This window comes from Dipodomys ordii, unplaced genomic scaffold (genome assembly GCF_000151885.1).
Source record: "Dipodomys ordii isolate 6190 unplaced genomic scaffold, Dord_2.0 Scaffold151, whole genome shotgun sequence".
Lineage (NCBI taxonomy): Eukaryota > Metazoa > Chordata > Mammalia > Rodentia > Heteromyidae > Dipodomys > Dipodomys ordii.
Genome location: NW_012267367.1, coordinates 148,270 through 163,546, shown reverse-complemented (window position 1 = coordinate 163,546; position 15,277 = coordinate 148,270). Strand labels below are relative to the sequence as shown.

Sequence of the window (15,277 nt, the reverse complement as noted above, 5' to 3'; positions counted from 1 at the left end):
GCCTGGTGCTTATCTGTGTCCCCTCTACTGAAGTGAGAAGGAAAACCTTCCATACTGAAGCTGTCCTTGTTTAAAAGAGAGAGAGAGAGAGAGAGGCCAAATGGGAGCAATATACACACTACCAGTGGAAGATGAGCAACGGTATCTATCTCCCCAGTCTCAGTGATGACCACATCTCCCATGGGCAGAATGCGAGGCTGAGGCTGAGTGTGCCTGGAGCATGTCGGGGAATGCTTGAGGGAAAAAATGAGTGGTGTCTGCAAGAACAGAACTGGTTTATGTGTCAGTGAGACTGTGGAGAGTTAAAGAACTCTAGATGGACTTGTGAGGATAACAACACTTGTTAGAAATCTCCTTCCAGGTTTGCCTTCGTGTCTATCACCCACACACACACACACACACACACACACACACACACACACACACACACACACACACACACACACACACGACATGATGCCTGTAACCACAGAAACACAACAATAAAGCCCCGTGTCCTGGCATTGGTCCTAGTGGAGTTCTGATGTTACACTCCCCAGGAGCACTTGAAGACTGTGACTCTTAAGGAATGAAAAGTCAAAGGCCAAGTATTCTTAGTGCCTGACTTTCAGGCATGATGACAACTGGTGCAGAAGGTATTTTGGGGACCTGGGGCTGTGCCCACACACGGCAGCCACCTGTTTGCAAAAGGAGCTCCACAGCAGGTTCCAAGGCTTCTGAGGTTCACGGATGAAGTTCTTGACTAGGTCTTTATGTCATAGCATAGGCAAGGGTGAGACCTATGGAGGTGATGTATGGATTTTTAGATACATGATCAAACTAGTGTGGCCCATCTCCTGTGCGCCTTTAATTTGGAAGAAGAAAATGCCTGGTGTCCCTAAATAACTTGTAGGGAAAGAGATAAAAGATTTTGAGAGGGAAAATCCCCTTGGGAGGGGATTGTTTAATGCTTTTCTGTCAGGTAGGTGGTTCATGCTTATAATCCCAGCTACTTGGGAGGTGGAGATAGGAGGATCACAATCTGGTGTCATCCTGGGCAAAGGCACAAAGACTCTAACTGAAAAACAAACTAAAGTGAAAAGAACTGGGGGTGTAGGTCTTACTCTGGAGTGCTTACATAACCCGAGTTCAATCCTCTCCTATCCCTGCAACTTCATGAAAGGAAACTCAGTGTGCTCAGGAAGAATTCAGTACTGGAGAGGAATGAGGGCTGTGAGCAGATGCTCTCAGGATAGCCTGGCAGTCAGTGGTCAGAGGCAGGGTGGGTATAAGAGGCCCCCACAGGCCTGGTCATCTCATGCTTCCCTGTGCCAGGGTCATCTGACAGGCAGCCATGAGGCAGATGCCCCGAGGAGGCCTGCTGTGTTCATGGGAGGCTCATTTGAGTTTTTTGTACTCCATCTTGCCCATAGGATCCTTGTCCAAGGAAGAGAACATGAGACAACTTCTCAGGCCTTTGAGACTCACTCTAACCACCATTAGCATGTGGGTGACAGAGGGAGGGTTTTGTACATGGCCTTAAATAGCTCCTCTATATGAGCCAAGCTGTCCTTACTTCCCCTCTGTTCTTTAATACTGTTGGGAAATTTGGGCCAGAGAGAGAGAGAGAGAGAGAGAGAGAGAGAGAGAGAGAGAGGAGAAGGGCTGTACTGTCTTGAGGTCAGTTGAGTTTATCTTTTCTTACTGCCTCTGCCAAAGGGAGCTATTTAAAAGCTATATAATCCTTCCATTCATCCACCATTGGATGAGAGTTCTAATTCCCGTGATGTGCACTGAGCATCTATTATGAACAAAGCCATGTGGTGGGTTGGAGATCAAAGAACCCATAGATTTATAGTTAGAAGGCAGCTTAGAGGCTACCTAGTCTGTCTTCTGGCCCACACAGCAGTGCTTCGCTACCTACTCCATGATGTGGAGTTCCCAGGACATGACAGTTATCTCCAGTGTTGGGGAGGAAGGTCACTACCTCTGGAAATCCTACTCCCTGGGTGAGAAATTCTGTCTGTCATTAAAACCTGTTTCTATATTGAGCTGAAATCTTCTGTTATTTGAAAGCCACACGGAAGGACCTGACCCTCTTTCCTGCAGGCAGAATTGCCAAGATCTGAGGGCGTTTGAGTTACCATTCCTCTTATGCTACACACCCCTCCACCCCTCCTGTTCTCTTTTCTGGGTTTAAAGATCAAACTACTGCGGCGTCTCCAGCTATTTCTCAAACAAGGCAACTTACAGATTAGCAGCAGACAGCTCTGCCACCTTCTCTGGGATTTCCTCTAGCTGGAGCACAGTGGGGGCACAGGCCTGTGGCTCCAGCTGTGTAGGAGATGGAAATAGGAGGATCATGGTTCAATACCAGCCCAAAGTTAGAGACCTTACTTGAAAAACAACAACTACAACAAAAAAAAGGATTGGAGATATAATTCAAGTGGTAGATGCTTGCCTAGTGAAGTGTGAGGCCCTCAGTTCGAACTGCAGTACTGAAGGAATAAGCAATACATAAGCAAACAGACTGACTGCTGTTACCAGGCTGGGGACTCTGGGGACTCAAGCACTGGTGGTGGCTACCTCCCTTCTTCTATTGGACATCAACATCTCAAGGCAATCTGTGGTGTTTCTATTGAAGTCGTGAGCACAGTGGTCTGCAAGTTTAGGCAAGGGAGGTTCATTTGGGGAGATCAGGGAAGACTGATTGGAGGAGGTGACATTTGCTTTAGAAACTGAAGGTGAGTAGAGTTTCAGCAGGGATAGGTGGGTATGGGAGGGTGGCTTATACTGAGTTGGTATTGGTTAGAGGAACCCTCAGGCAGTGAGTGTCCGATGTCCTTCAATAGAGGACTGGTTGAGAAGCTGCTAGGGGGAAAGGAGGAGGAAGTACAGGTGGGATGTTCCTGAAGGTCTTTTATGATGGTATCATTTAATGACCAAACCCCACTGCCCTCTGGACAAGGCCAAAGCCAGATAAGGGTGAAGATGACTCGTGAGCCCCTCCCACTTCACAAACTTGTCCTCACAGAAAAATGAGCTGGACTCGCTGCTCTGTCTCTCTCCTCAGGTCTTCCACCACAAGCTAATAGGAAGCATATTGATTGGCTCATTTAAAGTAGACCTGGGCACCGTGTACAACCAACCCGGTAAGAAGGCAGCCCCTGCCCATCCCGTGCTCTTACTCTCCTTTGGTTTATGGCACCCAGAGTTCCCTCATTCATCTTCACCCATTAGCCATTCATTCAGTAATTATATGAGGCTGGAAGAGACAGGGCTCTTGTCCTCAAGTTTGACAAGCTAGTGATAGAATTATCTTCCATGTCCACTTCTGAGCACTTTCCTTCTCATTGCAAATTCTGTCGAATTTGGTGTATAAGGCCTGAGCAGGACAGGCAACAGAAGATAGAGCCTAACCAATGGATGTCAGAGTCAGAAGGCTTGAATTCAAATTCAACCCTATGCAAATTCCAAGCTTTGCAACTTCAGATAAAAGATTTGACTTCTCTGTGCCTATTTCCTTATCTGTAGAAATGAGAATAAGTGAATATTTTCTCCATAAGGCTTTTGGAGAGTTAAGTGAATAGGTACATATAAAGGGCTTAGTGTGTTCATATCAAGGATTGACACGGTATTTATTATCATCCTTGATTTATAAGAAAATGAAACTTAGACTGGGCAAGATCAAGGGCTAATAAGTAACAAAACTGACAACAAAAACAGAACTTTTCATGGACGTCTCCCACTCTTTCAACTCAGGTTACCCCAGTAGCCCACGCAGTGGGGTCATAACTGACCTGTGACTATGTGTTAAATGGGAGCCCATGGAGCAGGAAGCTGGTGGTCCCTGGTACTGCCTAGCCTCCTTTCAGCATTTGCTGTCATATAGAAATGAGCCCAGTCATGCTGGGTCTAAGAGTGTTTTAGAGATCGCTGAAAGTCTAGACACTGGAAGCCATTTTGGCTCACAGGATAAGCCAAACAAGATCTGGGAGACCCATTTATGGCCTGTGATCAAATAGCACATGGCTTCTCTACTCTGTTCACGTCCTCTTTTCTGTCAAAGCTAGAGTCCTGCCTCCTTGGTCCCCTAGGTGGAAAGTATTCCAGATACCATGGTAAAGAGATAGAATGGGGGTGGGGAGCAAAGGAGAAGGGGAAGGGAGAGGAGTAACTGAGCTAGCAGCAGTGGGAGGGGCATGGAGCCTTGGGGTGTGGGAAGAATATCGGAACGTTGGCCCATCTGTGGATGACAGGAGCTGTCATGGTGCTTTTTGCAGGTCATCAGTTCTGTGACAAGTGGGCACTGCTCACAGACCCCAGTGACATCAGGACTGGCACCAAGGGCTACCTGAAGTGTGACATCAGTGTGACTGGGAAAGGCGACATCTTGAACACTAACCCCAAAACCTCCGATGCTGAGGAGCAGATAGAAAAGTGAGACAGGTCCATTCAGGGCCTTGCAAAGGAAATGATACATCTCTTTGTGTGTCTCTTTTTCCATGCCCCACCCCTTCCTTACCAGTCCAGGAGAACTTTCACTGTCACTCTTGTCCACCTGGGATTATTATGCACTGTCAGAGACACCAGGCTGTGTCTTCTCATTGGTGTGCTTTGCCTTTGGGAGCTCAGCTTCTAGGCCAAGAACAGTCTGGGTTCCTGTAGCCATCCATTGTAGAAGAGCTTTTCTTTTTTGTTGTTGTTAGTGGCAGTTCCCCCTCCCCCCGCCCCCCTTGGTTGTGGGGCTTGAACTCAGGGCCTTGGGCACTGTCCCTGAGCTTTTTCACTCAATGCTAATGGTTTACCACTTGAGCCACAGCTCCACTTCTGGTTTTCTGGTGGTTAATTGGAGACAAGAGTCTCATGAACTTTCCTGCCCAAAGTGGCTAAACACTGTGATCCTCACATCTCAGCCTCCTGAGTAGCTAGGATTACAGGCGTGAGCCACCTGCACCCATCTGACTGGAAGAGCTGATCTTTCTTTTCTTTCTCTCTCTCTCCATTCTTTCTTTTCTCTCTCTTCTTTCTTTCTTTTGTCCTTCCCTTCCTCCTTCCTTCCTTCCTTCCTTCCTTTCTTTCTTTCTTTCTCTTTCTTTCTTTCTTTCTTTCTTTCTTTCTTTCTTTCTTTCTTTCTTTCTTTCTTTCTTTCTTTCTTTCTTTCTTTCTTTCTTTCTTTCTTGTCAGTTGTGGGGCCTGACCTCTGGGCCTGGGCACACTGTCCCTGAGCACTTCAGCTCAAGGCTAGCACTCTACCACTCGAGCCACAGCACCACTTCCAGCTTTTTCTGCTTATATGCTGCTGAGGAATTGAACCCAGGGCCTCATGAATGCAAGGCAAGCACTCTACTACTGAGTCACCTTCCCAGCTCCTTCCCTTCCCCCCTGCCCCCCGCTCTTTTTATAAGCATAATCTCTTATTTATTTCCTTTTTTAAGAAGTTGTAAAGGTGATGTACAGAGGGTTACATTACATAAGGCAGGTAATGAGTACATTTCCTTGTGAACATTGGCACCCTCTCCCTCATTCTCCCAGTTTTCCCCCTCCTAATTTCCCTTCCCCCCAAAGTTGTATAGTTCCTTTCCAACATAATATCTAGTGAGTTTCCCGCGGAATTTGTTTGCCCTTTATCCCACCATTTCTGTGCTTCCTTTTCCTCTTCCCAAATCAGATCAACTTATATACAAGTCACAGGGTACAGAAATCGAAATAAGTTTGTGACATGGGAAGACTGAAAAGCATAGAGCAGGGGTCTGTTCAAATGCTATCATTTTAGGACCTGAATGAATTTACATTCACTCTATTCATGTCCTTTAGTATCATTTACACGAGGAAGAAATGTCCCTTTAGTGATGAATCCCAGTCTTTTGCTTTTCCTTTCTGCCCCCACCTCCCTCAAAGGCTTCTACCCTTCCTCTTTAGTTTTAGCATTGAGCGCTTTGCATTGTCTTGTTTCTTTTTTCTCTCTCAGGAACCTTCTGATACCCCAAGGGTTTCCATCCGAGAGACCCTGGGCCAGATTCTATGTGAGACTCTACAAGGCGGAAGGGTTGCCCAAAATGAACTCCAGCATCATGGCGAATGTCACTAAGGCATTTGTGGGCGACAGTAAGGACCTCGTGGACCCCTTTGTGGAAGTCTCCTTTGCTGGGCAAATGGTAAGGAACTCTTGTCACCAGTAATAAAACCCTGGGCCAGAGTCCTGCTCTATATCTAGGAATTTCTCTTTTTACATTTTGTCACACTGGGGGTTTGAACCTTGGACCTCACATTCCCTAGCATGCGCAGTAGCACTGAGCCACACGTCCATTCCTATTTTGTACTGGTTATTTTTAGAATAGAGTCTTGCTTCTGGTCCTGGGGTCACCCCTAAGTCACTACCCAGCTACTCTAGGCTTCTTGTTTGAGCTAGGATGAAAGGCACAAACCACCTTGTTCAACTTTCCTCCATGGAAATGAAGTCTTGTGGACTTTTCTAGCCAGGCAGGTCTAGAACCTTGATCCTCCTAATTCCAACTTCCCACATAGCTTAGGATGATAGGTGCAGCCACTATACTAAGTTATGGGAATAGAAAGGGTCTTGTGATGTTTTCTTTCTTGTCTTCTTCCAGATCTCAGCTTCCCAAGTAGCTAGGGTTATAGGTCTGAACTATCCATGCATGGTTTTTATTCAGGACCTATTTTAATACAATGAAACTAAATTGACATAAAAATGAATCAGTAACTTGAAAGAAAGCATCTCACCAGAAGACAAGGAGTCAGGTGAAAGGGAAGTAGGAGAGGTTTGATTAATCTCACTCATTCTTCACTGGAGATACTGAGAAGCAGCTAAAAATGGATTTTGGCTTATGAGCCAGGCAGACAGACATCCTTTTTACCTCTGGCTACTTCTTTGAGCCCTTACCCAGTCTGGTAGAGTTAGCACCACCTCCCAATCTGTTTCAAAATGTGCCAGTCGTCCTTGTCCTACTTATCAACCTGGACATTTCTTTTCCTTACTCAGAAGCCATTGGATGTATCAGGGCTGGTACTTGCTTAGAGCTTGGTCCTGGCTGGTGGAACATGGAAGCTTTTTTTTTTAAAAAAAATTTATTGTGAAGGTGATTACAAAGAAGTTATAGTTACATAAGTCAGGTAATGAGTACGCTTCTTTTTGAACACTGTCGCCTCTTCCCTTGTTTTCTCCCAGTTTTTTCCCTCCTAACCCTCCTCCCCCACAAGTTGTATAGTTCATTTTCAACAGTGTTCAGTGAGTATCACTGCTGCTTTAGTTCACCCCTTGTCCCACCATTTCTGTGCTTCCATTTACCCTCCCCCAAACCGATAAACTTACATAAAAGACAAAAGGTACAGAAATTAAAAAAAAACAGCCACAGAAGAGGAAAACAGGGGGAAAACCCAAAAAGTAAAATTTCTTGGAGTTCATTTTAATAAGCATCATTTTATATGATCTTATGCATATAGCTATGAACCCTTGTGATCCTCTCCTAAGAATATCCTCCTTTGGTCTCCCTTTGTGAATGTTTAGAGTCCTGTTTGGTTTATCATGTCTAATAGTAATTTTTTGTCTTTACTATCCATTGTAGTTACTTGTTGATTTATAGGCACATTCTAATTATTACAAATGAGGGAAACAATGAAACCTAGGTTTCTTTGGGTCTGGCTTACTTCGCTTACCAACATGGCGTCTATTCCATCAAAATATATACCTACCCTGGCTCCCTCCACCATTTTGTGAGGGATAGGTGTAGAAAATGCTGAAATAGTTTTTGCTTTTGGTTGGCCTTGGAGGTCATACAGGTCCTTGCCTGGACATTGAGTTCCAAGCTGGAGCAGTAATTTGCCCAAGGCACACAGGGCCAAATATATTTGCTGCAGTCTTCGAGTTGTGTAGAAGACCTCTTGTTCATAGCATGTACTTAACTCCAATGTACTGATTATAACGTTTTGAGGACAGTGACTCACCTTTGTCCCAGGTACCCCCATAACATTTATCACAGTATCTCACTAGTAATGTTCATGGGGTGCAATTGATTTCCATTGATGTCAGGGTGAAAGAGGCTCATTACATTTGGCAACTTAGTTATATTTCTGGATGGTTCGAAGAATAATTATTTTTTACATAATAACTTCCTTTCATAGCTTATATCCTTCTGGTTGTGTTTTAGGGGAGAACCACAGTGCAGAAAAACTGTGCCGATCCTGTATGGAATGAACAGATAGTCTTCAAGGAAATGTTTCCTCCCTTGTGTCGGAGGGTGAAAATTCAGGTGTGGGATGAAGGCAGCATGAATGATGTCGCACTGGCAACCCACTACATTGACCTGAAGAAAATCTCTAATGAGCAGGATGGAGATAAAGGTAGACTCTCAATATCCCACTTGGAAAAGAGTCTCACCATGATGGCTTTAGTGTCCTCCTCATTAAGGATTACAACATGCTTGTGTTGGTCTCATCCATGTCTCTGCGGTCTGTAGTCCAGCTTGCTTCCACAGTGGATGGAGCCAGGATCTGTGAGGCAGGGGATGTGATCACTGCTCTTCATTGAAAAATGATCTTGGATTAAGTCAGATATTGTAAACAAAGGTCCATAGGCAAAATCCAGCCTGCTACGTGTTTTGGTATGGATCACTGGCTATGATAGATTTTGAGTAAGTGTCCCGCCCCCTAAAAGTTATGTCCCCAACCACTAATTGGAGCTTAAGAGCATCAGGGTGACAGTGAACAAGCAAAGAGCCCTAGCTAGACCACTGAGTCAGCAGGATGAGGGCAAGGAAAGTGATCCCACTTGGTATATAGCTCTTTATTTGTAAAGCCCCAATTAATAAATGGTAATTCTCTAACTCAGTAAGTCCGCCTTCTTGAAATTCCCAGGCAGTCTTTCTCTATGCTAATTAATACATTTACTTATTTAAATACACAAATTATACTTATACATATGCATGTACAAGCATGAACACTCAAGAATACACATGTATATCATAAATATCATCATATAGATATGGAGTTAGTATAATTATTCTCAGATGAAGGTTTTTTTTCCCCCTCAGATGAAGGTTTGCCAAGAATAGAGATTTAAGCATTTTTTATGCCACCCACAGGAACATGCCAAAGCTGGGATTTGAACTCAGGCAGTCAGTGTTCAGGACTACCGTGCTATACTTCTTGGCAGAAAGAATATTATATTACCAAAAGGATGGTAACACTAACACTGAATTTTCTAGGATGCTCCATGCTGAGAAGAGAAAAATAGGAGTAAGTTATCATCTCCAGGTTTTTTCAAATCGATGTTTAGAACATGTCTCAGAACATTCATTTTCTTCATCCCTGATTCCTTACCCTGCTCCAAGCTACAGCATCTTCAGTATTGATGACGAAGTGGACATGAAGCCAGTTTCCTCATATTCATTCTTATGACCCCTCACAGAGCAGCAGAATGGTCTTGAGAGATGTAATTATATCACAGCTTCACTTAAACAGCCTTAAAATAGTGCCATAGATTTTAGGGAAAGACTAAAATCATTGTGAAAATCCCCAAATCCTTCTGCCTCTCAGTCTCTAGTCTCTAGTTCCATGTTCCTTTCTATGGCCGTCTCTGCCCAGTCATGATCTCTCTCTGTCTGTCTCTGCCTCTCTGTCTGTGTCTCTGTCTCTCTGACTGGCTATGTCTACTCTATGTTACATCAGTCTGTTATTTGTTCTTTTAGCACAAGATGTATCCCTTTGTTGGTGTATACAATGTAAATATTTATTCATTGTTTCTATCTATGGGTTCTCTCCTGGACTCTATGGTTAATGTCTAGATATTGAGTCATGTTAGGAGCTATCAAATGAATATTTAATGAGCAAATGAAGCCAGAGAGGTACACACTGGTCTTTATAATGCCACTACAAATGGGAAAAAGTGGAGACATACATAGAAAAAAGAACTTGAGAAAACTAAGCAAGATTTTTACTTTGGTGACAGTTATTCTTAGACATACTTTCTTTGCCTTTTCTGTATATTTTAAGTTTTTATTATTAATTTGTTTCATTGTTTTACATTTTAAAAATTATCTTTAAGTAGTTGCACAAAGGAGTTGCCATTTAACAAAGCAGTTGAGGAATACATCTTGACCATGTCACCCCTTTCAACTTTCTTGTCCATTCCTCCCTTACCCACCCCTTCCCTCACTCTTCTTAATGGCGAGCATTTCTTCATGTGTCTACCGGCTATCTTTGCTTCTAAGAAGACTCTCTTTAGCTCATTAACCCATTTATCAGTTGTTGGTTTTCTGAGGGCTTCATTTTTTGAGGGTTTCAGTTTTTTTAACTTCTCCCTATATTTTGAATATTGGACCATTAGCTGATGTGTAGCTAACAACAACCTTCTATTTTGTAGGTTTTCTTTTTAGCTTGTTCTATGGCTAAAATTTTCCTAAAGCAAACACGTGATAAAGTAGAAACAACAGTTACAAAACCAACCTTTCTGATTACCTAGGCTTTCTCCCCACCTTTGGCCCGGCCTGGATTAACCTGTACGGCTCTCCCAGGAACCACAGTCTGATGGACGACTTCCAGGAATTGAATGAAGGCTTTGGGGAAGGTGTGTCCTTCAGGGGAAGAATCCTGGTAGAAATTGCTGTAGAAATCCTCTCAGGAGGGGCCCAGGAGTCTAAATTCTCCAGGACCTTGAAGGAGTTGAAGTTATCTTCTAAGAACAAAGACTCAAAATCTTCCAAAGGCCCCGGTAAGGACAAGGCTGACAAAACCAATGATGGGAAACCCCAGCAGGCTTCAGACAAGACACATTCAACCGAAGTGGAGGTGGAATCTTTCGATGTACCTCCTGAGGTAGGTCTGCACACTGCTTCTCAGAACCTGACCTGATGGGAGCTCAGGGCAGAGACAATGTCTGCCATAGGCTCCTGACTCTGTGTTCCTATGTGTGTCTTATTCTCCCTGAGTTGGCCCGGCCCTGTGTTCCATCCCTTCTTGTACACAGTATAGCCACTGGTTGTTGATAAATTCCTTTAGAGTCTCCCCAAGCACGAATTCTATGGGAACGCAAGGAAAAAGGCATAAAAGTGCTCTGGGGGTGTTAGAAGGGGTTATTTGTAGGGTAATTAACCAAGATTGATCAGTGCTTAATTTCACTTAGCTGTGTTAGTCTGGAGTATGCTTTGGAAGTGTGAAGGCATAGAAGAAGAGAGATAGAGTAGGTGACAAGTGGGGATATAAGAACTGGAGAAACCTATGTCCCTTCTTCAAATCTGAGAGGAAATCACAACTATAGGAAGCATTTAACCCTGATGAAGGACAGCCACACTTTCCTGGCCTACTTCTGTATTATGAGCAAGAGTTCTAGAGTTCCAAGATGCACACCAACTAATCACGTTCCCTTAGTGCTTAGCTTAGCGGTGGTGATTTTTGTACTTAAATAGTAGATTCCCGCTCTCAACCAAGCCAGTTCTACCTCTGAAAGTGTTTTTCAAGTTAACAGGGAGGGAGATGAGGGCTGCTCTCCCAGGGCTGTGAGTTCAAATCCAATACCACAAAACAAGCTTATCTCCCTTGTGTCAAATTCACAGAGGAAATAGGCAACCTGACAAACATGTTTTGTTTTTAAATTCTTTAAATACTCACTAAGCAGCTTCCTTAAACAACAACAACAAACCCAAAGGGCTAACACCATGGAGTTTATGGTATAGAAGGAGTGGGAAGCTAGGCAGAAAAATGGAACAAAAAGTAGAAAGTGATGAGTCCATTAGAAGGTACTAGTGATAATATTTCCTGAGATGAGTGAAGAATAATGATTAAAATGTTGGTTCCCCCCCCAAATAAAAATAGAGATAAAAAGTAAAACCTTGGTCCTCAAGTAAAGCAGATAGATTCAATTTGTGGCAGTCTGTCTCAGTGGTTACTGCTCAGGATGTAGAAAAGCATTGCCCCTGTTTGAAATTTGGGGCAACCGATTCATTTCTTTATATTTATTTTCTTAAAAAATTATTGTAAAGGTGATGTGCAGAGGGGTTACGGTTACCTGAGTCAGGGAATGATTACATTGCCTTTTAAATAGTGTCACCTTCTCCCTCATTCTCTCTCAGTTTTTCACCTCCCAACTCCCCCCCACAACTTGTTTATATACTTATTTCTTATAATCCTTACTTCATAGTTGCTTGGTGAGAATTTAACGAATAACATATGCAGTGTTCAGAACAGAGACTCACATAATAAATGCTCAATAAATACCAGCTTTGTTTAATAACACTGGAAAGTTCTCTCAATCTCTCACTGGACTCTTTCTCAATCAACTCACTCATTTCTGGGGGGTATAATAAGAACTCGTTCCTCCTTGTGTAGTTGTGAGCAGCACATAAGATAATATAGCCAAATTCTTAGTACTACATCTAGAACCCTGAGAGTTTAGTGAATACTAACAGTAATCGGCTTAAGGCGTGCATCCAGAAGGGAGAGCCATTTTAATTGGGCCTTTGATGGCTTAGAACATTGATTCAAAGCTGTTGAATACTTATGATTACTACTTACGGGGTTTATGTGAGTCTGTTATTTACCAGGTGTTCCCATGAATGATATAGTTTCTGTCCTTTCCTCACTGTGGGCCCTATTAATGATAGGACTTACATCACAGATAAGGAAAGGGACAGCCAGAGAATGGACATGCCTTGTCTCCAGTCCGCCCTGGGGGAAGTTACAACTGGGGAGTTGAGGAAAGCCATGGTCAGCTGTAGTGGGTAACATTTCATTTTCTGGCTCCCAGGATGGCCCTTCCCTTCAGTTCTTAGTAGCTTCTACACTCCTGCCAGAGAGCAAACCCAGCCTTGGGAAGGTGAATAGCTGGTTTATAGCTAGTGGGTAGAGCACGATGAAACTCAAGCGTGGTGGCCTCACCCAGCCCAATGGTTGATGGGCAGTAGAAACAGTTCCTGGGTTTTCCAGCACTACAAGAGCTCCTCAGCGGCCTCCGTTGTGATGATGTGAGGCTCCATGGACCTCTGAGAGCCATCCTGAGAGCCATCATGCTGGGCTCGTGTTCTAATGGGGCTCTCCATCCTCGGGCTCACAATTGCTTTGTTCCCTTAGAGCCACTGCTTTTTCTGCAAGGTAGAATAAATCCAATCATAAAACCAGGAATCCCAGACCATATAAAGATCACTTATGATCTTCACTCAGAAATATGGTGGCATTTCAGGCTGGAGCAAGACTCAAATGCCTATAAAAATAACTGTTCTATATCACCAAGAGTCATTGGTGAATAACTGTGGTTTAGCTTGATCTTGTCCTGTGGCCTGTCATCATCCAATCTTCCAGACTGTAGACTCCTTGACTCCATAAAGACTAATTCTGAAGATTAAATTGACTTTAACTTTCTGGGTGGCCAGGGAAGCCCCTAGTTTCTCCAAGCTTTAGTTTATTGGGGTAGAAGGTATGGACTAGAGTAAATGAACTCTAAGGTCCATCCTAATAGAAAAACAGGATGGGTACACCCCTTCCTCCCAGCAGCCCCCACAGTATGGATGCACATGATTGGTTGACTGATGGGTGCCTATGTAAGTGTGCCTAGCCCTTCCCCTTTGATCTGACTTTGCTCAGTATGTTAGGAAGTCATCTTTGACTTTGGGTCACCAGAAACCACTTATGATTAAAAAGAAAATGCCGGGCACTATTGGCTTGTATATGTAATCCTAGCTACTCAGGAGGCTGAGATCTGAGGGTCACAGTTCAAAGCCAGCCCATGCAGGAAAGTCCGTAAGACTCTTATCTCTAATAAACCACCAGATAACTGGACATGACACTGTAGCTCAAGTGGTAGAGCTCAAGCCTTGAGCTGAAGAGCTGAGGGACAGTGTCCAGGCCCAGAGTTCCAGCTCCATGACTGACCACATAAATAAATAAATACATACATACATAAATAGCACTCATGAAAGTTATTGGACAACTTCAGGTTTCTATCCCCTCATTTTGATAATCTTTTAAATGAGAATGGTTCATTTTTGACGTTTCAAAGTTGTGAAGAGGAACAAACTAGATCATATATATGAGCACCCTATATAAGCCATAAAGTTATCCTCACAGGTAAAAGTACAATGCTGTGACTTTCAGTATTTCATTTAAAAATTTTTCTGTTTCTAAAAGCATAGTCAATGGAGGGTCATCCCTTGCCTGTATTTTGTCAGGAGCATCTTAGAAAGAGTCCCATATCAAATTCACCTTGAGACATGAGGAGGTGTTTTCTGTATGTTAAGGTAACAGCTGCCAAGGTTGGGCCTGCATTATTCTATGCAAGTCGCTAAATTCAGAATGTTTTTGTTGGTTGTGATTCCTGCCTGTCTGATTAGTAGAGAGCAATGACTGGAACAGGGACTCAAATGCTTATAAATGACGGTGGACCTGGTCAGCATCACTGATTTAATTTCCTGGGGAGAAAAATTTTTGTTAAGCAGTTGACACAATCTTGTCCAATGATTGTTTTACTCTTTGTAGATAATACCAGAAAAATATGAAGAATTTTTACTCTTTGGAGCCTTTTTTGAGGCTACCATGATTGACCGGAAGATTGGAGACAAGCCCATTAGCTTTGAAGTTTCTATCGGTAAGTACAATGCTTGGCACCTACCTCTTTTTTTAATAGCCTACTCGGGGCTCTACATGAGATGATGCTACTGATAATATATTGGGGCCAGAGAGGTTAGCAGTATAGAAATAGATTCGTAGAGACCTGGGCTAGTCAGGCTGGTTCTATCACTCCAGGTTCTCTTGATTTTCCCATGTCTTTGTTTCTTTTTGTTGTTGTTGTTTCTTTTTTGTTTTAAGTTTTTTTTAATTGTGAAAATACCGTACAGAGAAGTTACAATTACATGAGCAAGGTAATGAGTACATTTCTTATCAAGCATTGTTGCCTCCTCCTTTGTTTCCCCTTCCCATCCCTGTCCTCCCATCTCCCCGACCCCTGCCAAAGTTGTAAAGTTCATTTTCAACATAATGCCTTGTACATCTTATTGTTGCAATGGGTCCACCTGTATCCCTATTTAAACAATTTGTTTTTTCCCTTCCCTTCCACAAATTATACCAACATCAAATACAGTGAAAACAGGGGTTATACCATGGGGGAGGGATATACAAAGCAACAAAGAAATCATCTTATAAATATGTTAGAAACAATCGCAAGAAAGAAAAAACATTTGAATCCTTATCTTTGGATTCATTTTGCCTAACATCAACTTATCTGACCTTTTCTACTTGTCTCACACATATACTAGTTATTGCAAATAAGGGAAACCATGGGACCTATGTTTCT

General features: G+C 43.1%; 1 protein-coding gene across 1 annotated transcript in view; it reads left to right on the top strand.

Moving 5' to 3' along the window:
* The window catches only part of Fer1l6 (fer-1-like family member 6), a 119,638-nt gene that overhangs the window by 9,334 nt on the left and 95,027 nt on the right, over positions 1-15,277 (top strand). Inside the window, exons 6-11 of the mRNA XM_013032223.1 lie at positions 3,053-3,131; positions 4,263-4,419; positions 5,951-6,137; positions 8,148-8,340; positions 10,460-10,812; positions 14,464-14,572. Of these exons, the coding sequence (XP_012887677.1) occupies positions 3,053-3,131; positions 4,263-4,419; positions 5,951-6,137; positions 8,148-8,340; positions 10,460-10,812; positions 14,464-14,572 (1,078 nt within the window). The remainder of the gene's footprint in view (positions 1-3,052; positions 3,132-4,262; positions 4,420-5,950; positions 6,138-8,147; positions 8,341-10,459; positions 10,813-14,463; positions 14,573-15,277) is intronic.